This window comes from Hemitrygon akajei, chromosome 20 (assembly GCF_048418815.1).
Source record: "Hemitrygon akajei chromosome 20, sHemAka1.3, whole genome shotgun sequence".
NCBI classification, from domain to species: Eukaryota; Metazoa; Chordata; class Chondrichthyes; order Myliobatiformes; family Dasyatidae; genus Hemitrygon; species Hemitrygon akajei.
Window position 1 is genome coordinate 39,985,838 of NC_133143.1, and position 25,369 is coordinate 40,011,206.

Below are 25,369 nucleotides of genomic sequence, written 5' to 3' on the forward strand. Positions count from 1 at the left end.
GTTCTTCCGCCCAGCAGACCGTGTGTTCACACTGGCTTCCACTAGGTGGCGGCATTTAACGGTGCCAAGAGTTGCAAGAATAGTAACAGAAGACAACATTCATTCACCGTGAGTGGCTCTGCCGTGGCCTGTTGTGCACGCCTTCATCGTGTGATCGCATCCATCCGTCATTGGGCGTTTCATTTCAGAGTTATGACAGTTCACGACCCTGCAATTAAGCCAGGTTTCTATTTATTTTTAACTTCTGTCTTGCTGGCGAACTTGAGGAAAGTTGCAATGCCAGTCACAATTTCACCTAAAAATGCGTCACCTGAGCCACTCAAACAGGCAGGTAATGTTCACGAAGGCTGGGCTGAAGGTTAATTATAGGATGCTACTTTCTTGTGAGATGGTGGGATCCCGAAAGTTTGAAACTTAATTTAAAATAAATCAAAAATCAGCGTTAAATATTGCAGGAACTTGGTTTTTGTGTTCCACTCCATCGCGTATGAAATTATTCCTGCCCGTTCAGTCACATTAAATAGCGACCACAGACGGAACTGGCAGATATGATGATTTTGACTTTCTGGATCTGCGATACTGTGGTGCAATAGTGCATCACCTAAATCGGCCTCTGTAAAACCATTCGCAGGATTCAAGTAACAGAACCAACCCAACATTGTAACTTTTACTAATATACAGAGAGAAATATTTGAACATGCACCCAGCCATGAAACAGTGTGATCTCTAAACCCCGGCCCAAACGTGATTTTCCCCTTTTGAGCTCCCCCCAAGGTAAAACTGCCGATGTCAGTATTTGGTTTACGACCGACTGACTACTTTAATTGGACAATCTTTGGGGAAATAAATATTTGAAAGGGCGGGTGTTTTCTGCAAATAATTTAGCTTTGTTTTAAACAAAAGTTTAAACATTCATCCACTATTAGATTTACAACCCGTAATAATCAAATGTCGCAAATTCACATTAATGACCTTCACCATCTGGGTCTTCAGGAAGGAGGAACAGGAGCCTAAAAAGGCACAGTCAACATTTCAGAAAAGCTTCTTCCCCTCCGCTTTCTGGTTTCAGAGTAGTCCACGAACCCCTGGACACTGCCCTCACAATCTTGCGCTACTTACATATTTTGAAATATTTTTTATTGTAACTTACAGTTTTTTAATATATTGCACTGCACTGCTGCCGCAAAACAAATTTCTCGACATATGCCAGTGATGATGAACCTTACTCCGATTATTATTATTATTATTATTATTATTATTATTATTATTTATTATAACTATTTCATTGCTTTCGCATATTGATCTATTTTTAAGCAAATTTGCTTCTAGAAGACACTCGACAGAAATCATTACTCTTTCAGTAGTTAATCCAATTAACCAAACGCCTAGGTGGCCGGCAGTGGAATTTGTTAGTTCCTATCGCCACTTCCAGCCTCCCCTCAGGGTTTTTTTCTTTTCTGACGAGCGATTTTGAAGCGCACTTTGTTAAACAAACGCAGCACTGTCTTTCAGCGCGCGCGAAACGCGGGGATTTCCATCAAAACTCTCGGGTCTTATCGGCCCCTAAAAATAACAGAATTTCAGGGTTTGGCTTCGGGTTACTGATAAACTGTTTGATCCTTTAAAATACACATTTGCGATCTAGTATGTTAAATATTGGTGTTCTTAAAGCAAACGTTTTTGTTAACTAAATACTTAAAACTATTTTGCATTTATTTACCGTTTTCGGTGAGGGAAATGTATTCAGAGGTAATTTTCTCGAATTTCAGTAGATAATAAACATTTTTACAGAGAGAGCGCAAAATTGAGAAACTTGTTTAATATTTATAAACTCTTTCCATAAACTCCTTTGAATAGTTTCGAACGTAAACTTAACATAGGAGCCAAGTATAACCAAGATAATCATTTTTTATCTTTGATAGGGCTATATATCCTAAAAAGGACGTGTGTGGAAAATTAGCCTTTGCAATTTAATCTTTTTTTGCAACCTGCGTACGTGTAAATACATTTTAGCTATTAATCCCTAGAATTGGGTGGACAATAATAGGTTCGACGCAGTTTAATTAATCAAAATACAGCAAATCCAAATTAAATTCAATCCCTCTTGTAATTGTAAAAGCGCACTGTCTCCGGTGAGTTGAACATACATCGGTAAATATATATTTTTTTGCATTTGATGTTACATATTTTCATTGTCTTGTTACAGCATTGCATTTTAATTGTAATTATGGTGTAAATGATTAATATTGTAATACTGTGTGTGTGTGTGTGTGTGTGTGTGTGTGTGTGGTATGGGTGAGAGAATTCCCCGGCTACTCGACGCAACGCACCCTACAACGAACTGGGAGGTTTCATTCGGATGTGTGTCTCTATGTCATACAGAAACCGACAAATCCAGTAGGGGGCGCCTGGAGTCCGCGATGCAGTAATTCTGGGGCAGTTCACACACACACACACACACACACACACACACACACACACACACACACACACACACACACACACACACACACACACACACACACACACACACACACACACACACACACACAGGTATACATTCCGTCTTCATATGAATTTCGTAGAAAAAATATTTTCTCGGTCAATTCGAGCAATATGTTTGTTTCTGTGAATTGGTTAGCTGCAATCTCTTTAATCATGTTTCATGCATAGAGTAAAAAACGCAATTTCAGACCCGTGGGCGACTTTAATGGGGGGGGGGGAAGTAATATCAAAGAAGGCTTATTGTATCTCTATGAATCTAAATGGCTACAGAAATATGTATCAAGTTTGTGGGCAGCTTACAAAGTCTTGTATTGCATAACAATTATCAGAGAACGTAGATATTGATTTTCAGTTCAAGACTGTTCTATTTGTCGTTCCAAAAATAATTGTGTAAATTCTGCACATATTCATTACCTTTCAATACTATATCTCAATGCCTGTCGCAATTCCAATTAACTTGATCTTTTACAGGTCAGTCTTTTCTCCAGTTGAGACCGAAGTTTATTTTTGTAGTATTGGATCAACTCATATTTGTGTGCCCAGCGCATATCGAAATGTAGTTCACACAACCAACCAGAGCAGACTGAGATTTTATCGGATGCCGAGCTATGGGAACAAAGAGGCTGGCGAAAAATAAGCAAATAAATCTACCCGACCAGCATATTGTATTTTACCCAACGAAAACCCTGCACAAACTTGTGCAATTATCAATTTAGGAGGTACTTTGAAACATTATTTCTGCTTTAACGTAGTCTTGCGACTTAAAAGTGGTCAATTCAATGTTTAATAAATGCACGATAAATACTTGAAATGATGTATAGTGCAGAGACGCAAACTATACTATATACAGGCAAGGGTAGCACAGGACAAGCCAACGAGTAATCTGAGAACAGTAATTTAATTGCTATTATTTGCTATATACCTTTTTAAAGCGGGAAAATATAGTGTTTCTACAATCATCAATACAAGCAGGCGGTGTGGGTCTCCAGTCCCCGGTCTGTGACCCTGTGAATAAACAATCATTAAAAATGTTGGGAGTTAGGAATTTTCCCATCCAAAGCAACAGCAAATCATTGCCAGCTGCCCTCATTCGAACAGTAGGAGAGTTTCAATAATTTTTTGTGTATTTGTATAGAACTTTTTACAGTAAACGTTCTGAACTAGAATTACGTGCTACGGAGTGGTGACCCAGACACCGACACAGGAAGGATGGAGCTGCCTTCGACTTGCTCTTTGGTCTGTTGCGATTATTTTCCTGACAATTTTGCGTCTTCCCCCCCCCCCCCCCCCCCCAATTTTAGGCTTCTGTGATGAAAATTCAGAAATATTCGTCGTTTACATTTAGTAAAGAAAATTGAATAACAGAAATGAAACAATCTGTTGGGGGTTTACATTTCTTAAATTTTCAGTTTAACAAAATATGTTAATTACTTGCAATTAAACTACTTGCTCCATTAAACTTAAATTGACACAGGGCGTTGAGCTGATGGCATGTGTAAATTTCCCCGGCAGACCGTATTAAATATAATTAAAGTGTTAGGGATACCAAAACGTGGGAGGAATATAAATCCTTACTTTCACCTGTGCCTTGCCAGGCCACGTAACATATGGTTGCTTGCCTGGTTAAACTCAAATTCAACGCGTCCTTATAACCACAGTAAGGAATGATGTAAAATAAAACTAAATAATTTTAAAGGATGTATCCAATTGCATAAATTTTAAAGTTATGATAGGATGAATGGATTGCAAACATCTCCGAATAACTTGTATGCTGCAAATTTTCTTCAGTAAATGAAACCTGTCAATAGAATATTTTAAACTCCGACTATATGCAATGTCATAAGGTCGGCAGTTTTTAAAATGTCAGTTGTACGGGATACAATCAGACCACATAAATAACGGAGGGGACAATCAGGAGAGATTCCGTTCCAAATATATTTCTGATTGCAGAGAGAATGCGATAGAGGCAGGATTGTGAAGCCCATTTTTAACCGTACAAATAGCCTAAGGTGAAATCAAGTTCATTTAGGGGTCTTCATGTGTGGAAAATGGCCCACAGAACATGTCAGGTCCACCTGCAGATTCCCAGCAAGAATACAATGAGCTGCATTGTGCCCACGTAGTTGATTCGCTACGAAAGCAAAACCACACTCAATGAACAGCGGAATTAAAACCATTCCCAGCAAGGTATAGCCATATGCATCCATCAGAACTGAAGGGCACACTGGACTCAATCCGTCCATAATATATCGGGCGTTTGTGTATTTATCTTTTTAGAGATTCGATTATCTTTGCAGTTATAATAGCTGGATGCCTCAAGTTGTCTTTACGATTGCAAACGAATGGTGACATTCGTGCTGTCATGTTTTCGCGATTTTTTTTCTCTCTCTCTCCCTGTTTGGGACACAATTACCTGTTGCGATGAATTGCGAATAAATTCCTGGGATGAGCTGCAGTTTGCGATGATTGGGTTCCAACGCCGACAGGTTCACCCCTTTTGGTAATAATTCGATTGCAGGTGTGAGGCAGCTCGGAACTCAGTAACTAATCGATTTCAATTACGCCACACAGAAGTGAACGTAAATTCAGGCTGCAGGTGTCGAATATAAATTAATTTCTAGTAAATTCGATATATCTGATATGAAGCGACTTTATGGTGTGGTGGAATGGAACTGTTGTGTCTCTTAAACAATCTCTTATTGGATTTTGCAGAATTCTGTAAATGGTTTAATGACGGAAAGAGTAGTCGGACAAAATAACATTGATATCAATCATTAATAAATAGATTTCCATTATACAGCGCCACTTTACATAGCAATAAGCAAAAGAGCCCGTCGTTGTCGGACAAATTAAAAACTTAAGAGTTTTATACACCAGGAATTTTCCAAAATTTAAATAATAACAAACAAGATTAAATCATTCGTCTTTCGGAACCTGGTGATTGATACCTAACGAAATTGCACAGGGATGTAAGGAGTTGCTAGGTGCGATTTGAGAATCCAGTGTTGGGCTCACACTCTCTGGGAATCACACTTGCCGCTCACATTCTGCCACAATCCCGTTTGGCCCACAGAGAGGGAGAACAAATCCATTTTACACATCTGCAAATGGTATCACACCTCAGGAGTTTTGGAAATAGTTTTAACTACTGTAGCCATCCAGCCCGTTCACTGCTACATCCCGCTGTTTGAGCTGTATCTTAGCATTTCATCTCCTTCAAAAGTAAGTGTTTAAGACCTTAACACGAGTTTTGAGAGCTATTGCCGTTTTGTGCTGATTACCGAGTTGCGGTGTGAAAGGTTCTTTAAGAACCAGTCGTGCAGACATACATCACATCTCAATGCACAGTCCGATTCCATTCTTCCAACTAAAACCCGCCATGGTGCCACTGAGATAGTTCTGCAAACAAAGGCATTGCTTAATAAAGATGATTTTTAAAAAAGTTTTATCACTGCTAGGAGAGCTATACGAAATATTCAAACAGCAGTTCTTTTAAACGAAACGAATACAGCCGTTATTTATTAATAATATTTTAAATGAGATCTAGGAGTTTGCCTGCGCTGTACCTAACGTGTTTATTTTATCTGTTCTGTCCTGTCCTGCTTTAATATTATCGGTTTATTTCTGACCGGACTAAAAGTATTTATGTTAATAACTTCTAAAGATATTCATGTCTTTATTTTTTCTGGCGTTACTTTATAAATCTAGGTTAGTAACAGAGATTCCCTTAACCTTAAAAGTCCTGCGCAAGTAGATCAAAAAGGGGGGCGAAACGATGATTGAGCAGAATAGGGATGAAATGCTCAGAAAGGGGACATTGTCTTTTTAAGCGCCGTGTTTGTGGTACTGAACTGGGAGCTGGCTGGCGTTAGAAGTGGGATGGGGCATCGAGACGCCACCTAGGTTCTAGGATGTGTGTGTGTGCGTGTGTGTGGCCAGAAACAGCAGCAATTCCATGGAGGGACGGTAGCGCCTTCAATTGGATACTGATGTCTCGGGGAGGGGCTGCAGTTGGGTAAAAAAAACTAACTGCGTAAAAGACTTGTCAAGTGACGGATGCTCAAAGTTTAGAAGTTTTCCAATTCAGTCTGCCACCCCGCGGAAAGAAAAAGAAAAAATATATATATATGAAAAAGTTTGGAGCGAAGAGTTAAGCTCGAGTACAACTTGGAAAAGTTTGGATTTCGCTCTCCTCTTCCATCGTTGTGTGTGTGTGCGTGTGTGAGTGTGTGTGTGTGTGTGTGTGTGTGTGTGTCTGTCTGTGTGTGTGCGTGTTTGTGTGTGTGTGTGTGTCTGTGTGTGTGTGTGTTTGTGTGTGTGTGAGTGTGTGTGAGTGTGTGTGTGTGTGTGAAGGTATTTCAGCGGGGGAGGACCAGAAGTTTTGCTTCGCAAGGCGGAAGGCAGCGATGCAAGCTCGCTACTCGGTATCGAGTCCCAACTCTCTGGGAGTTGTACCCTACATCAGCGAACAGAACTACTACCGAGCTGGTCCGGGCTACACGGGAATGCCGGCCCCGATGAGTATGTATTCACATCCAGCCCACGAACAGTATGCTGCTGGTATGGCTAGACCTTACGGACACTATACTCCGCAGCCGCAGCCGAAGGACATGGTGAAACCTCCATACAGTTACATCGCCCTCATTACCATGGCCATTCAGAACGCGCCGGACAAGAAGATCACTCTGAACGGGATTTATCAGTTTATTATGGAACGGTTCCCCTTCTACCGGGAGAACAAGCAGGGCTGGCAGAACAGTATCCGCCACAACCTCTCGCTCAACGAATGCTTCGTCAAAGTGCCCCGCGATGACAAGAAGCCGGGAAAAGGCAGCTACTGGACCCTGGATCCGGACTCTTACAACATGTTCGAAAACGGCAGTTTCTTGAGGAGGAGGAGGCGCTTTAAGAAAAAGGACGCCATCCGGGAGAAGGAAGAGAAGGATCGGCAGAGCAAGGAGCCGCAGCCCAGACAGCAGGCTCAGGAATCGGAGAAAGCCGCCAACTCTCAGCCCCTGAGGGTGCAGGAGATTAAGACGGAGAATGGCGCCCCGTCCCCTCCCCTGGCCGCCTCCCCCACCCTCAACATGGTGCCGAAGATCGAGAGCCCCGACAGCAGCAGCCTGTCGAGCAGCAGCCCCCACAGCATCCCGTCCAACAGGTCCATGAGCCTGGACAACCCCGAGCACCACCCGCAGGCCTTCAGCGTGGAGAACATGGTCACTTCTCTCAGGCGCTCGCCGCACAACGCCAGTGAGCTCAGCACAAGTCTGGTCGCTTCTTCCAGGACAGGTATAAGCCCTTCTATATCCCTCAGTTACACGTCTAGCCAGCCGTCCATCTACAGCTCTTCGTGTAGCCAGAACATGGGTTCCGGGACAAGCGGCGGCGGTTGCGCCGCCACCTACCACTGTAACATGCAGGCAATGAGCCTCTATTCCGGGGACAGAGCCGCTCACATGCCAGCCAGCGTCAGCGCCGTGGACGAGAGTTTACCGGACTATTCCATTCCCACCACCACCGTCCCTTCCTCCTTAACTCACGGGCTGAGCAACGGACAGGAGGGGCCCGGAGCTGGGCGCCTGGCCACTTGGTACCTCAATCAGGCCGGTGATCTAAGTCACCTGGCTGGCAGCGCGTACGCGGGCCAGCAGCAGAACTTCCACGCGGTCCGAGAAATGTTTGAGTCGCAGCGGATCGGCCTGAGCAACTCCGCCGTCAGTTCGGCACATGTCAATGGGAATAACAGCTGCCAAATGTCCTTTCCCGCGGCCCAGACACTTTACCGCACTTCAGGTTCGTTTATCCATGACTGCAGCAAGTACTGACAGAAACGTTTACAAACTATTTTATCTTTTGTTTCTTTAATACGCAAGCGACAACAGTCTGGGTTTATATATCTATTTCATATATGTATATAAACAGAAAACAATTTCCATTTGAAATTTGAGTAAAAGGAAAGTGTTACTCCAAATGAAACGTAAGTTGCTTTTATTTTGGGGGATAAATGTTGTTTAAAATATTAAAAAATGTGTGTCAAATTTATTAAAAATTCATAGCAGCTTACTTGAACTTGTTATAAATCGTCTTATAGTAATTTATTTTAATGTGTAGTAGAATATTCCTTTTTGAAACGTGGACCAAACTCCCCAAAGTGTTCTCGTGATAACTCGAAAGGCTCCCTCAAGTGTTTTGATTTCTCGATGTTACACTTTCCATTATAAAAGGGAAACTGTATTACACGTTTTACTTCTTTTTCCTTCTATTGAAAGTATTGAGAAGGCATTGCATTGTTTGTTTATAAATAAATTACAATTCGATTCGAGTGCTAACATGTCTATTGTAAACTAGAGTCATCGGTGTATCGACTTTCGCTTTACAACTTCAGGTTCGATCATTGGTAGGGCACCTGGACACTGCGAATTTAGGAAAGCAACATAGTAGTTTACTGGACAAGAATTGAAATAGTTACATGTGGCCTCCCAAACTTTCCAACCTTAAATCGTGTCGCTTTGGGAAGTGGGGGGGGGGGGTGGGAATAATATGCGTGTGGTGTCCTAAACGTTGCATTGAAGCAAAGAAACAGGAAGGTGTCCAATGCCAGTGTGTGCATGTATCGTCAGCCATAGTTGACATTTGGGGGGCGGGGTGGGGGGGGGGGGGAACTGTCCCTTATCAACTCTGCTATCTAACGACAGCAATTAGCCAATAATTGCAATTGTTTTCTTGATTGCTGCCAAATTAGAGCAATCAGACAGCGATTTAAAGATACAATAATCACATGTGGAGTCTTTTATAAAAACTGACATCAAACTCATACGATAGTTTGTTGCGTTCTGATAAATCCATCGCTTCTTGGAAGCGGCATTGGAATACCCAGCGAGCTTGCTGTGAAGTCGTAGCAGGGGGCTGCAGTTTCTTTTTGACATTCTCTTACTAACTGCACTACCAATCTGATATACAGCGTTTGCTAAAAGAATACAAAGATTGCGTAAAACAAGTTTCTTACAAAGGCGATTTCTCGTTCTGCTATACGTACACATTAAACAAATAATACTATGGAAAATCGGAAAAAATGTTTTAATTACCAAATGCTATTTTTAATATGAAGTTGACAACCCGCTCTTGCTTTAAGTTGGGCGAATCCAAAGGCGAATCAGGTTTATGGGAATGTCCACTTTTAAAGTTACACTATTCGGAATCTTCAGTTAATTCTCACGCTGAAACTCTGAATACCGGAAGCCCGTTGACCAGTCACCTCATTTTCCCCTCTCATCCCCGTCCTAAGAAAAATATAATCGAATTAACCTGCTAGCGCTCTGCCGGCCTACACAGGATGGATTAATCAAAATTTGTTTTACATTTAGGTGAAGATCAGAGGAAGATTGATTTAACTTTAGGCATCCAAGTCAGTTTTAGCAGTGACTTAAGCGCCAAATCTTCTTGGCTTGCAGTTTTGTCGTAAGGCTGACAAGGATGGACAATGCAATCGGCATTATTTTTTACTATCCTATTGTGAGACTGCAGCCAGGCAGGCCCTGGCCCTCTGTAATGTTAGAAACCTGCGCACATTAAGATTTAGGCAAGGCCCAGCCCGGAAATCTACCGCTCCAGAGATTTTGAACTAGCAGCCTACAGTGGCTGGCATCACCACTGCCGCCTTGTCCAAGCCCAACATACGTATCCGTCACCAAATATGAAAGTGTACGAAATACTGATCGTCTGGATTTCAACGTGTATCTGGCCTTTTGTGATGAAGCGTATTTCCCAAAGCCCATGACTTTAAACCGTGTTCTCGCATTGCTTGTGGGGATATCCATTTAACGCAGTGCAACAGCTAAAAGAGAACATTACATTGCCCAACAGGCCTCCCAGACAACACACGAGAGTATTAGCAGCAGTAAGATTTAATGAGTTCACAATGTACCTTCTAAAAGAAGAAACCCTGGGAGACAGTTCCCTTGCCCCACAATTCCTACACCATTAAACAAATATTTTAATGTTATAGATCATTGAAAAAAAAGCTCAGTGATACTCGGAGCATGATCTACTTTGGAGATAATTGAACTGTTAAATTAAAATTGGCCACAAAACCCAACTGCCTGTTTTGCAGGACAATTAATTTGCTTGAACTAACGTGATTGAGGTCACTGAGATAGGCCTGTGTAATGTGATCACTTTCGTCTAATCGAGTTCTATTAGACACGGAGCCGCACCATGATTAACTGTTTACACACCTTTCCTATAGTTTGTTTAAAACACACCCGCGTGTGTTAAGAACAGAAAACTTAATTGTAGGGTTGAAATAGGTTGTGTTTCTGACGTTTCATAGGTAGTAAACACGCCTGGATACGTTATTTTAATTACGATGGCCACCCTATTCCTTACTAACATTCGAAGATGTTTGAATTTTCGTTCATGCTGATAAAATTCAAAAAATGATGAACACTAACATTATTGAAATATGTTTGCTTATGGATATATACGGAAACATATTTATATCACATTCTCCATAATGAATAGTCCCCAGGGATGGATAGTAACTATTAGCTCCAGTTTGAACAGAGGAAAACAGTTCTTAATACATGAACCTTTATATTTCGAATGAATCCTTACATTCCAAGTTAACCGGCAAACCAAGTTAAATCTCACCTTGTAAGCATTATTCAACTCATTTAATGACCAGTGTTAAGTGTAATGAATAGGTCTCGTGATTAAAGTTTGTTTCCTTGATGGGGGGCGGGGGGGGGGGGTGGAGAACACACCAGGTATATAATAATCAGAATATATAAACCACTACCGACCTCAAAATGTGTGTGTGTGCGAAGAAAGGGAGCAGTGATCTTAGTAATATTCCAAAAAATCCCATGTCCTGTAAATTTATATTTAATTCTATAAAACTAACTGAGAATATTGTTAATACATTTTAATCAAAACCCAAATTGTATTGGATGGAATAGCTGTTAAATTTGTTTTAAATATGCAAATTGATTTTGCATTTGAAGCTAAATTTGAAGTATATCTCGGTCAAGATGCCAGTGACAGTTTCGAGTAATCGTAAAGAAGTAAATACGCAATGACAGATTCATCACTAAATTACTATTAAGGTCTTTCTAAATAACGATAGCTTGATGTCTAATCATGTTAAGGATTAAAACAATGGCTAGTAGTGTATGAACTGTTGAATTAAATATGTAACCAAAAATCAAAAGAACCGTAATATTATTCCCAACGTGGGTTCCGCGGACCGTCAGTTAATGGTACGGCTCCATTGCAAAATAAAAAGCTGGGAACCTCTGCTCCCTAGAGAATGATTTATTTGCCAGGAACAAAAAGATTGAAGTCTAGGTTGTTTGTACAATATGATACCATGTAGCATTATGTGCCGAGTTAAGGTGATATAACATGAATTACTGATCATATTTAATACTATAATAGAATTATGTTTTATGAATGTGAAGTGCAGAAATTTGCATGTATTTTTCCTAGTATATAAACACTTAAAATTGAAATAATAATTGTGATATTTAACTATTCAAAAGGCATAACAAAACGACATAGGATTAAAATTGTTATTAGAAAGTTAGGTTAAAGTGCAAACGGATAGACTGGATTATGGCAAAACAGTGTGGACACCCGGGGAGAAAAATACGTAGGGAAATTATTCTAATCTAATGCAACGTGTAAAAATGATTTGCAAATTACCTCCAAATGTCAGGTATGTCTTTTCACTGAAACAAATGATCTGGTCGAGTCTAATTTCAATTACACGTTCTGATTCCAGCTAATTGAAAACGAATTGTTACATTTCGTATATAGGGTATATGTCATATAGAAATACCAGTGATTTAATTATTATACATAATATATTATGTGTATTCGTGTAGTATGCAACTGCTATTTTCACTCCCGTAAATGCTAATACTTATTTTATAATGAGCGTATTCTGGACAAACATGGAGTTAGATAGCAAGGTGAAATGGTGTCAACACCAAGTGTGACTTCTGATAAATATTTCTCAGAGTGGGGCTAAGAACCTACCTTGGGGGTATGATGGGAGTGCAACCAGCACTCCTGCCTAGAAGCACGTTAATTCATTTATTGGATTAAAATACATAATTTCAGAATTACTTCAGTTGAATGAATGGAAGGTAACAGCTCCCTACTTAGTGACGCATATGGAGTAATATTTAAATGTAAGACAACCTTGCTTTAATAATTGAGATTTTTCTTGTTTAAATTGGCTATGCATCTACCCATTAAACCAATGGATTAAGTGTCAGGAATTTCACAGACAAACTGCATCGTGGTATCTCTTCTGTTATTTTGGCTTTGCAGTCGTCTTTAATATTCAAACAGCACATGAGAAACTCTCTCTCAAGTTGCCAGGAATTAGAACTCCTCGAAATTTCGTCCTCGCGATTAAAAAATAAATAAATACTACAGTATATATTCTGGCCGCACTGAGATTTATTTAGAAAATATTACAAATAAAATGAATGCATTGGGAAATTAAACAACATGCGAATGACAGCTTCGTGTCTGCAGATCATTACTTCTGCACTTTGACTGTTCAACCCATAGTCAAGACATCTCATATTATCAGTAGGTGACCTATAATACATACCTAGAAAGGCACGATGAGACGTGTAGCATGCGAGGTGAAGAAAACATTTAAGAAAAAAAAGTTGGGTATTAAGACAGTATTGCTGCAAATATCGATACATAGAATGCGCACGCGTCTGTTACTTTTTTTTGCGCTGTATTAAAATGTTTAAGGGGCATTTAATTAAACTGCAAGTTACACAAACTTATACATATATCTTACATTTAAACACGTTTCATTAAAAAATCGGGATGAGTATAAACGTTCTTGTCTGACTCGGATGTCGTGCACTTTATTTGTTCCGATTCATCCCTTAAACTGACTGCCGCGCTTCGTGCAGTTTAGATACGATGGAAGAGACGGCAGTGTATTTCCATGCTTTCCGATACCTTTGTATGAATATAGTTGCATAAGTATACATACGCCAAAATGCACGCGCATTCTTAGATATTCGGTGCCTAACATTAATTTAAAAACCATTAATTGTCTCCCGTCTAATAAACAAACGGCGCGTTAGCAGGAAGATTGATTGGATACATGCAACCAAATCTGACGAGTCCAGGAAGAAATAAAATTCAATCAGTGTACGGAATCGTTTTTCATTAGACGGAAAAGCACAGGGCGTAATGCAGGCAGAGGTCAGTGCAGGGGATGTCAGCTAAACAACTCCACGGCAAAAATGAGACCAACAAAAAGTATTTGGCTTGGTTACATTAAAACTCGGTTCATTGCTTTGAAAAGCTATTTTACCAGATATAACTGAAAATCATTTTGCTTTATAACTTACCCCAATTAGTGCTAACGTGTTTATAGCAGTTTGACGCTGAAATGAATATGTTCTGAATATGTGCTTAAATTAGTGATAATGATGATAATAATAATGTCTTTGTTTTACAGTGGTTTCAAGTTTCAGACGTCCCAGTCCTGTTATCGGTGTCCGTTTGTTTTAGTAAATGATAGGAATTGATATGTTCTTTGGCTGCTCCCTGGGTTCACTGACGGTCTGCTGTGCTTGCTCAGAACAGATTGTCCCGTATATTTTTGTTCTATAGTCAGTGATGTGTTCCACATTGTCTTGAACTGATGCCATTCGCATGCAACTGATCTCAGACTAGTTTGGGTGAAAGGGTCAAGATTTTACTTTCGATTTTAGCTGATGCAAAGCCACTGGTTGGCTCCCCGCTATTATTTTCAATCGCGCTGTAACTCATGCGTCAGAATAAACTCAAGTTGCAAAGCTCCAGGTCAGAGCTGATTATAGGGTTGGGTGGCCGACAATTTTTTCCCTAAATAAACACAGCTTGATTCAACATGGGTGGTAAACGGGCCAATTTTCACAAACACTTTGGGAAAGGGTTTCGTGTGGGGGTAGGGTTGGTGGTTGCTTTTGTGGGTGTCACAGCGAGAAAGAACAGCAGGGGACTAAAGTTACCTGCGCTGCACAAACAGATAAGCAGCCCCGACACTTTAGATCCGTTCGTATGGAGATGAAGTGGGAATTCTCGCAGGAAAACACTAGCAAACGGCAGCTCAGAGACTTACAAGCAGGAAAGTTCAGGCGTGCCCCTGGGGAATTAGCAATGAAACCATAATAATGACTTATTTCAATAGCAAATTCTATTCTCTCTTCTCTCCTCTCTCTCTCTCTCTATGTAGAAAGGGGTAACAGGGAAAGATGGAGAGGGGAAGTGTTGGCAGAAGGCAGTTTCAAAACTTAATAGTATGAACTCGTAACTCCTATAAAAACAGGGCATTAAATGCCGGGTTTACATAACTACAAATTGAGCTATAAATGCATTTTGTGGCCTCACTTCTGACCAAGATACAGATTGTGAGTTACAAAAAAAGTTATAGCTGCCTTTTATTCACTGTATGTTTCAACACAGATACAGCCAGTAACTACATGGATCGAGAAATATTTAAGACTGTGTTTCTCCTTTTTTTTATTACCCTCCGCTTACATTCTGGGTTCAGACTGTATTTCAACCTCACTCAGCCCAAAAACGCTTCCTTCACTCGAATGTCATAGGGAGGTTGCATCTTCTCTTATCCTCAGACTTTTGTTGCAAATGCCGCAGATTCCCAGTTGCTCCCAGTATTTTTTGTTATCTTACAGCAAAGATAACAACTATATTGCAGCACAAGTTCTAAATCAATTTATAAAACAGGGAGGTCTATTAAGAGCTTTGGTACGTTATTATTCTTGGTTAATTTGATAAGGCTTTGCGTCTTCGTGCGAAGAAGACTATACTTTAAACAACACGCATAGAGTGCCGGAGGAACTCGGCAGCATCTACAGAAATTAATAAATGGTCGACGTTTCGGGCAGAAGGAGGGTCTGGGCCAGAAACGGCGAATATTTATTCATTGCCTGGCCCGCCGAGTTCCTCCTGCAGACTTTAATATTTTAATAATACTGAGTTAGCTCAGCCTTCCCCCTTCGCGTCCCTCAATGAGAGTTAGCGGGTTTCTAAAGTAAACCCCAAATTTGATCATGTAGTTAGTCTAGGCACAATATTGGACCTGATTGTTTTTCTCCTTTATTTTGTAAATCGGGGGAAATGCTTAAGAATTGAAAACAGCGAGAAGTCACAGTTCACCAGAGATAAGGATCACGAGGTGTCGTCTACTTATTCTCCCAACTCGCTGCCTTTGTGATCCCTCTAGAAAACCGACGCCAAACTGGAATCCAGGAGGGCTTAAAGCATTTTCTTGACTTAGGCGGAGACTTTGATATGGGGTGAATTATTTCTCTAATATTAAAGGTAAATAATTATTATTGTGCTGAGTTTCCTTGAGGTTGGAACTCCGGAGAGACATCAGCTTAACTCCCGATTAGTCTGAAGTTGCAAGACTTCACACAATTCTCTCAGTCTTCGGAGTGGTACATAAACAGACCATTACTCACATTTCCACCAATACAAAAATACAAGGCAAGGATATTTAACACCGTTCACCATGGAATCTTCTATCTAGAAATCCGTCCAGTTTACCTGGAGTGGTTGCTCTGATGTTAACCGGCGGTTTTAAGTTCATGGTACATTTCACATACAATACTGAACGCAGGGCGGTATCTTGCATTTAAGTTAGAAGTGCAATCAACGCTCTTTGTAAACAAATGAAAGAACAAATAATGATTGAGCATGTTGCGGGTTATCAAGATTCAAGATTGTTTAATGTCACTTCCTGTAGACAAGTGTAAAAAAGAACAAATGATACTCCGGATCCGATGTAGCACAAAAAATCCACAAAAGATAAAAAACACAATGATGATGATAATAATAATAATAATAATAATAATGGGCAAAATAAATACATAAAGTAGCTTATATACATAGATTGATTGTATGTCCATAAAGTGACGCTAAGCACAGGACAACTGTGATGTTTGATGAGATCGAACTATGGGTAAAATACAAAGTATATCTTCTCTCCCAATCATTGAAGTATTTTGTCTAATTGCAGAGTAAAATCAGTACAAAATCAGACATGAAAATCTGCAGCCGCTTCTGGGAATTGTCTTTAATCCTGTGGGGAAAGCAGCAGCAGATCTGCACAGTATCAGCAAATGGAATATTGGAGCTTTCTCATTCCTCGGCAACATGTCGCGAATGAGACCCGATTTAATCAAATGTTTCTATCAGGCAATACTCGTTTATTGAATATGATCCTGAAACTTTAAGAAAGTAACTTGAATGGTGATCAGGAATATCGGCGTAGTCATCAGGTGAACGAGGCCTCTAAATTCTCAGCGTCCAGGTGTCTGCGCACGTTGTAAGGCATCATTCTGATACAATTTGGACGTGTTTACTGTTCTGCACGGCGTTCACAAAATGTCAAAATATAAAAGAATTTGGGTGTGTGGGTCCCATTTTCATTGTCGGCAAAATTAGAAGGCAAGACTGGATTCACTCTGCTCTAATATTGACAACGAAACTCCAGAGCTACAGGTCACTGTCATCGCAGTACTCAATTCCTTTCGATACAAGCCCGAAACTCTGCCAATACCAACAGGCAGACGCTACAAGGCAGCTACATGTTGCGGACAGGATGACAGAACTGCAACTTACAAGTTGGAGAATCGCAGCACCTGGGCAGATTGTGCACATTAAATCCTTTCAAATATCAACGCCACTGGCTCCTAGTAACTCGAGATTTTAAACTTTCTATTGAATACATTTGATTGAATTTGTAAAAATATTTCTTCAAGAGAATAGTCTTTCGTTTTAAAGCCACCTTTGCATTTACACTGAATTTTGATATATATTTGTTACTTTCTCCAAGAAGTGCCCGGAATTTTAAAACCACATTTAATTATAATAGCACTTGTGTCTACATTTATATAATAGTTTATGAATAAGACTGCGACGAAGTTTGCTGTGGAGTAAGTCTGGAACTGAATGACTATTCAACCAATGCATGTAGTAAGTTCTTATATAAGTCTAAGCTTTAGAAGTTACGTCTTTACCCAAAGAACAATGTTTATTAATACACTATTACTGTATCATTGTAAACGCAATCTGAAAGGTAATTAATTTACATTTTAAGACTCAGGCTAAATGGTCTAGATTTGTAAAGTGCTGCGTGTAAGTATCTCTTCACTACAACCATACAAAAATTATTAGCACAATTTTTGTGGAAATTCATTGACGCAATTTGCATACAGCAATCGAACAAAACAGAACGTTTAAATTCCGGTTAGTGTTTCTTCTTGTGTAAAGCACACTCCGCAATACCGCGAATTGTTCTGAATATGAAAATAGGGTGCAAAAACAGATGATTGGATATTGTTATGCTACTTGATCTGAATTTTTCCAGTACTCTGTTTATGTTTCTTATCATGCAATCCCGTTGATAAATCTTGACCAGAAAATGTGTTCAACATAAAATACTCACTTTAATACATCGATTAATGTTCAAATTATTGTGGACTGCAGGATTTTATACTACGCACTCCAAGTTCAATTATAATTTAACATTTAAAACATATACTAATTAACAATTATCTAAAACTAAGATTAATTCTGAGCATATAATTGTGAATAAATCAACATTTTTTTTCATTTAAATGTTTAAAATATGGCATTTTAAATCGGGCGCTTTATACACAGAAGCTTAAGGCGGAGTTTTTCCACTTCAAGTAAAACGTTCAGGGCCGGGGTTTCAAGTACTCTGAAACTTTGGTAGGTCGTGGTCAGTAACATCGACAAAGAGCAGCGCGTGATCATCAACAGGAAAGGCCCAGAGAATGGCAGTGATTGACAATCTGGTGTCATGTGGACTAAAGAGTTCAAATACCGAAGCACTTGGTCAATTTGGAACCTGTTTGGACATCTCTCCTTCGTGTCACATGGACACTGGGCGTTTATCCTCATCAATCACTCTATTAGGATACATTTTTAGAATCTTAAACTACGTAAAGGTTGCCTGACTTGCGCGCGCCCTTTTCGCCATATAGTTTACAGTCAGGTTAATTTACAAGCTTACACAGAACAGAGGTTTGGCTATTTTTGACCTTTGTGAGAAAAACTGAAAATGTAACATTTCCCCCTCCATATTTCGTGAATTTATACTTGAATCGACTGTGAGGCATAAATTACCAAAAACATTAATGTTCATATATATTTCTCTATTGAAAGCTGAAGGCAACAAGATTTTTCCGTCATGCCAATTTAAGAATGAACTCCACGCATTGTTTCCCCGCTCTATTCAGAACTAACACTAGGAAAATGTCTTTGTACACCAATCTGGGATTCATCCATGTCCCTCGACAAAGTTAAAACACGAGACAAGTCGCGCTGTCGTGTTTCACATGATGTGAAGTATATACGTTATTACAATATTATTCACCGAGTTTCCTGAACATATTAAAAAAATAAATCGTCACGTTCTCAAAAGTTAATTTTTACAACAAATGCTCATGGTAAAAAATCTTAGAGAGTTAAAACTACAGCAACAAACATTGAATTGGGATTTGCCAAGGAGGTAGCCTTGACTTGATGCATGCGAGTGGAATATTCTATCCCGTTCAATAATATAACATTCGACGAATTTTTAGTTGAAGGTGATTCTGGAAATACATCGCGACGTTTTCCCAATACCGTCTTTTCTCCCCTTTATATATTCTGTGAAGTACTAAATAATGAATTAAACAAACAACTTTTTAAAACTAATGACCGAGGTGTCCAAATATGGATGAGATTTCCAAAACAGTCCACGCTAGACATCTATAATCAAATGATCGTTTATTTGACTGCTTAGCAGCATTTATTGGAAACAATTAGACTCAATGGAAATAACGAAAACGTACTTCGGGTTGAAAGGTACTTAGAAAAAAAAGCATGCATATTTAAATACATCTGCGGCAATGCTTGCATTTGAAGTGTACGATATAAACATGTTCGCTTCGGATAAGGCTTTCTTTCACCAGCTGAGGGCAACTGTGGTCAGAAAGAGCTTGAAGAATAAATAGCTGTTTTTCGCAGACTGTAGACAGGCCACGAACCGATCCGACATCTAAGACCCTCTCCCGCCAACAATCTCCAAGTTCGGACGCTTGCTGATTTTTTTTTCTGTTTAAAGATTAGGAAATAATTGCGAGGGCTTTATTACATTATGGTGTGTCTGGTTAATCTATTTTGAAATTTTGAGGCTATGGTCGACTGTTAGATGCTTTGTAACGATGTTTCTTGCACCTGTGATCGGCCTGCTGTAAGCCGGTGTCTTTTCGCCAGAGTTCTTTAGCGATGTCTTCTCACACATGTTCTCAATTATACTCAACAAGTCCCACTGTCTGAATGCTGGGAAATGTAGCATGTTATGAGGTGTTCTGTTAATAAATTAAATTAGCCAAATCTGCGCAACGAAAAGAAATAAAAGCCCAGTTTACGTTAAATGTATCGAATATAACTCATTATTTGCCAGAATAGCCCCGCATGTCTAATGTTGCCCCCGTGGCAAGATCAACGACGTGACCGCAGGAAAATGCACCGACCATTTATTTTACCGAGCGGTAAACGGAATTGGAATTGGACAAAAGAAAGGTCACCGAGAAAATGCGCATTTGCGTAAACCACTTGCTTTATTACAACCAGATCATACAGATTAAACCCAGCCCAGGCAAACACCACGTTTCTACGCCCCACCTGGAGCACTGTAGCTTCTTTCTTTCAAATGATTACAACTCCAACCCAGCTACGCTTAAACCGCCCAATGACTAAAGTCACTTATATTTGTTTTCTTGCCTGTGCCAGCATCGGGGAAATCAAATAATGGGCACTTTTAAAAAAACTCAGCAACTTCACAATAAACACATGTGTGGCTGTAAACTTAATCTTAGCACGATATTGCAGTTTCCCCGATTTACTGTAATCGAGTCTGAAAATATGATTGGCTCGATTAATGTCTTAAAGGTGGTCCGTCTGATTTTAAAACAATTTGAAAATACTTCTCTTTAAGCGTTAAGACTAACAGTATGAGAACCGAAGAACTGTGGCGGTTTCTGTGGAGGAAGGAGACTTTTTCTGGGAATGGGGGTGGGAGTTCCGGATTCAGGATAAACTGCGAGATTTGATGGATAAGATTCAACATTGAAAGCTTACAGTGAGGGTGAAACCCAGCGTTCAACAGAACCGTCTCTTAAACCTTAGGGGAAAATATAGCTTCTAGTGAAAGAGTACGTTTTAAAACAAAGATGCTAATTATTCTTACGTTAAAGTATGTGTAGTGAGTATATTAAAAATCGCCAGCATCCCAGCATCACCACCACGGAGACGGACGGGATCTAATTATAGAAAGCAGGGAACGGAACTCAAAGGGCACAGATCTGCAGGTTGAAATTGCGAAATACAGAAGGATCTTTTACAAACAGATTGCCATCGTTTCCCTGAAATTGTTCCTCTTACGTCCACAAACCCTCATTAAGTTTTCCAAGGAGTTTCTTTTTACTGTGCCTAGGAAAACTAAGCCCGCTTTCTTCACTGGAAGTTAAACATTCGCACTGTGTGAATGAAATACGTTCTTTAAATCCTGTCAGTAAAGATGTCCATGTCATGATCTTTATAATAGTAAAAATGGTATTTTGTTATAAAATATCGCATTTCCAATTCTACAGGAATGAAATAATATCGTGGGAGTTAGAATTAATGTAACGCCCACACTTAACGTAAGCAATGAATTTTTCGAAATCGGCACCATCATATTTTAACGAGGCAGGAGTTACTTTAAGTAACTGGACGATTTTAAACAACATCCTATTTAATACAGTAAGTTACAAAATCATGATTATTCCTGAACCTCATTCAGTTTACAAATGAATTTCAATATTAAAGGCAGAAGTAAAACTATCAATCGTTAAAAGACAGTTCTCATCAGCATACTATGATTAATTTGTATTGTTTTGAAGCTACAGTACATTTAACACACCGTTTAATAAACAATCATATTAGGAATGTGATTTTCTTTCCCTTGCACGTTTGAAACCTAGATCATTTTTCCCGATCATTAAATTTCATCCCATGTTCCATGAAAACATCTCATTGCTCTGCTATGCGGAATAGAATCCGGCCTCAAGCGTTTGGGTTGGCCTTCATGAGCTCGATATCAGCATCCACCATCTCCTTCACCAGTTCCTGCACATAAGCACATCAAGAGGTGTTCATTGGGGGCAGTTGAGTCCCGACCAGCGACCGGAGGAGGAAGAAAACGCGAGTGCATTTAATCGGGAGAGGTGAACATTAGACATAAGTAAACATTGAGAAGGCGCTGTATAATCAATTGCGATGGAGATAAGTGTACGGAAATATCAAATTGAGAAATAAATTCAGTTGTACAGGAACATGAAACTGCGCGAGAGTCCGATTTTGCCACTCGGCCACCTCATTTCTTACGTGAGTTCACAGAAATGCAAGCCCGTTTTATGCAAATTTGTAAACTCAAAGCAAAACTTACGTCAAAAGATACTTTTGGTTTCCATCCCAGCTTCTGCAGAGCTTTGGTGCTGTCTCCTTGTAGAAAATCCTTTAAAGAGAAGAAACTCAAGTCAACGTCACTGTCTAATGACTTTTACGGTGCTGTCTTTTAATGGCTTTATTGCTGCTTCTTTCACTAAAGTCCGCACAAAGCACGGTGGTAATCGAGCCCTGCGGCAGCACAGTCTCTCTGGGATGTTGCAGGTTTAAGGTCAGGGGTAAACTTGGGGTCGATTTGCTGACAGGTACCACCCTGAACGAATTCCCGCTGGCCCTCCGACATGCGGAGACGATACCGTAACACTTGACTTTACTTGTATTTCGCTCAAGTGTTAAAGCAAACAACAAACACGGTCAAAAAAGCTGTTACAAAATTAGATCAGTTCTCACTCCTCAAGTATGTTAATACGGTCCTTTAATCAAAATTTGATATTTTACTTGTGATTTAACAACTATCTTAGTTGCTTAAAAGATTGCGATAGAGACTACATTAACATTTCAGTAGACGAGCAAGTGAAATGAACGTATTTCCACAACGCACTTTTCGTCCTGCAGACCAGTAATTCACACAATCCGCAGGGGAAGGACTGAAACAGGGAACGCACTCGTCCATTCCAAGCCCCACATTTATTCTGCATTCACATTAAATGCCTTGAGTCAACCAACGTGTCTGTTGTATTTATACCAACGAACAGTTCCCTGACAGAACACCGAAAGCGTTTAATTAACATAACGTCTCTATTTTCCTTTGCGGCCTGTATTTGATGTTTCAGCAACAAGTAATGCATTCCAACTTTAGGGCAAAATAATACAAGAAGTTAAAAGGGCTCATCACAATTTTCAACTGATGTTCAACACTTGAACTCCAGCTTTGCTCACGAGTGATGTGTTGGTTTGTTTATATACTTATCTAACATTTGCATACTCAAATGTGATGCTACCAAGATACCCACATTTAACCTATTGGCTTCCACTACAGATTTGTTTTTGTGTAGTTTTTCATTGCTTGTATTTATTTCACCACTCTACTGGGAATGCCTACAACAAAATGAATCCCGGGGTAGTATATAGTGACATACTTACTATGTTAATAAATTTACTTTGAACTTTTAACTTAGGAAATTTCCTGTCAAGTGGCCTGAATGTGCAGCAATTTAGTGGTTTTGTAGTTTTTTTACTTTTGAACCAGCTTCTTTAATGATTCCTCATGCCATCTCATTGGGGTCTGAACTGGCTGTATGAACGATGAGTGTTCAGTAGAAATGAACATTGTTTTTGCAACCAGCACCATAAAATTAGAACAAATACATCTTACTAGACCTACACCTGGAACTTGCAAACTCTTCTTCTCAGAATGCTGGGTCGGATTTTCACGTCATTTTCATATGGCTGGTTTACAAAAGGAGAACTTCAAAATAATAATCTATGCATCAATTCAAAGCAGACCTACAAAATACAATGGAATGTAAACTCCAAATGCCAGGATTCTGAAGTACAGTAATATGTCTTAGGCACGTAAAAATAATTCTGTGAAGCAAAAATGTTTTAAATGAAATGAAATGAAAAATAATGAAATGAGAAGTTTCTAATTATCAAAAATTATTAAAAGAGTAGTAAGCAGTAAAACAAAAGCTAAAACTAATCAAATTTTTGGTGTGACCACCCCTTTGCCTTTAAAACTGCATTAATTCCCTTAGGTACACAGTTGTGCTGTTTTCTAAGAAAGTCAGCTGGTAGGTTGTTCCAAGCATCTTGGAGAACTTGCCACAGTGCTTTTGCAGAGTTTGGCTGCCCAGCTTGTCTCTCTAGGTAATCCCAGAAAGCCTTGATGATGTTGAGATTCGGGCTCTGTGGAACCATACTATCCGAAACCATATAAAAACTTCAGGGTGCGTAAGACTTTTCCCCAGTTCTGTACAGTGGGCAGGGTGATACTTCAGTTGCAGGAATCATTGATTAAACCACATTACAGATTGATAAATGACATTGGCTACAGATTCAACTACATTTACAGTGTTAAATTATGAAGTTCATTTGCAGATATCTGCTCTTGAACAGAGGGGCTAACTTCACTCGCTGAACTGATCCTATAACCCTTGAACTCACTTTCAGGGTCTCTTCAACTTATGTTCTTAATAATTATTGCTTATTTATTTAATATTATTATTAGACCATAAGATAGAGCGGCAGAATTAGGTCATTTAGCCCATTAAGTCTCATCTGCCATTTCATCATAGCTGATCCATTTTCCCTCTCAGTCCCAATCTCCTGCCTTCTCCCTGTATTCTTTCATGCCTTGACTAATCAAGACTCTGTTGACCTCTGCCTCAAATATACACAATGACTTGGCCTCCACAGCCACTTGTGGCAATGAATTCCACAGTTTCACCAATCTCTGGCTAAAGAAATTCCTTCTTATCTCAATTTTAAAAGGATGCCCCTCTATTCTAAGCTGTGTCCTCTGGTTTTAGACTCCCCCTCCATAGAAAACATCCTCTCTACATCCACTCTATCAAGGCCTTTCAACATTTGATAGGTTTGAATGAAGACACCTCTCACTCTTCTGAATTCCAGTCAGTAGAGGCCCAGAGCCATCAAACACTCCTGATATGACAAGCCTTAAAAACCCGGAGTCATTTTTGTAAATCTCCTTTTAACCTTTTCCAATGTCAGCACACCCTTTCTTAGATAAAGGGCCCAAAACTGCTCACAGTACTTCATGTGATGCCTCACCAGTGCTTTATAAAGCTTCAACATTACATCTTTTGTTTTATATTCTAGTCCTCTCAAAATGAATGCTAACATCGCATTTGCCTTCCTTACTACCAACTTAGCCTGCAAGGTAACCGTTAGGGAATTCTGCACTAGGACTCCCAAGTCCCTTTACACCTCGGATTTTTGAATTTTCTCTATTTAGAAAATATTTTACCCTTTTATTTCTTCTACCAAAGTGCAGAACCATACACTCCCAGACACTATTCCATCTGCCACTTCTTTGCCTATACTCTTAAACTGTCTAAGTCCTTCTGTAGCCTCTCCACTTCCTCAGAACTACCTGTCCCTCCACCTATCATCATATTGTCGCAAACTTGGCCACAAGGCTATCAATTCTGTCATCCAAGTCATTGACATATAATGCAAAAAGAAGTGGTCCCAACATTGACTCCTGTGGAACACCATTAATTACCAACCAGACCAGAAAAAGTTCCCTTTATTCCCACTCTTGTATCCTTTCATGCCTTGACTAATCAAGAATCTATTTAGAGCCCATGGCATTACAGGAAAGATA

General features: G+C 39.7%; 2 protein-coding genes and 1 long non-coding RNA gene across 3 annotated transcripts in view; 2 read left to right on the forward strand and 1 right to left on the reverse strand.

Annotated features, from left to right (window-relative positions):
- Positions 1-6,555: 6,555 nt before the first annotated feature.
- foxc1a (forkhead box C1a) lies at positions 6,556-8,588 on the forward strand. Its single transcript, XM_073024198.1, has one exon. It carries the CDS (start codon positions 6,912-6,914, stop codon positions 8,331-8,333), a length of 1,422 nt encoding a protein of 473 aa, XP_072880299.1. The 5' UTR covers positions 6,556-6,911; the 3' UTR covers positions 8,334-8,588.
- Positions 8,589-15,583: 6,995 nt separating this feature from the next.
- LOC140713743 (uncharacterized) lies at positions 15,584-20,006 on the forward strand. The gene is made up of 2 exons (XR_012095723.1): positions 15,584-15,876; positions 16,577-20,006. It is a non-coding gene; the product is annotated as an uncharacterized lncRNA (long non-coding RNA).
- Positions 20,007-20,173: 167 nt separating this feature from the next.
- The window catches only part of gmds (GDP-mannose 4,6-dehydratase), a 635,450-nt gene continuing 630,254 nt past the window's right edge, over positions 20,174-25,369 (reverse strand). The window contains exons 10-11 of the mRNA XM_073024208.1: positions 22,061-22,129; positions 20,174-21,741 (exon numbers count right to left, since the gene is read on the reverse strand). Of these exons, the coding sequence (XP_072880309.1) occupies positions 21,679-21,741; positions 22,061-22,129 (132 nt within the window). The 3' untranslated portion in view covers positions 20,174-21,678. The remainder of the gene's footprint in view (positions 21,742-22,060; positions 22,130-25,369) is intronic.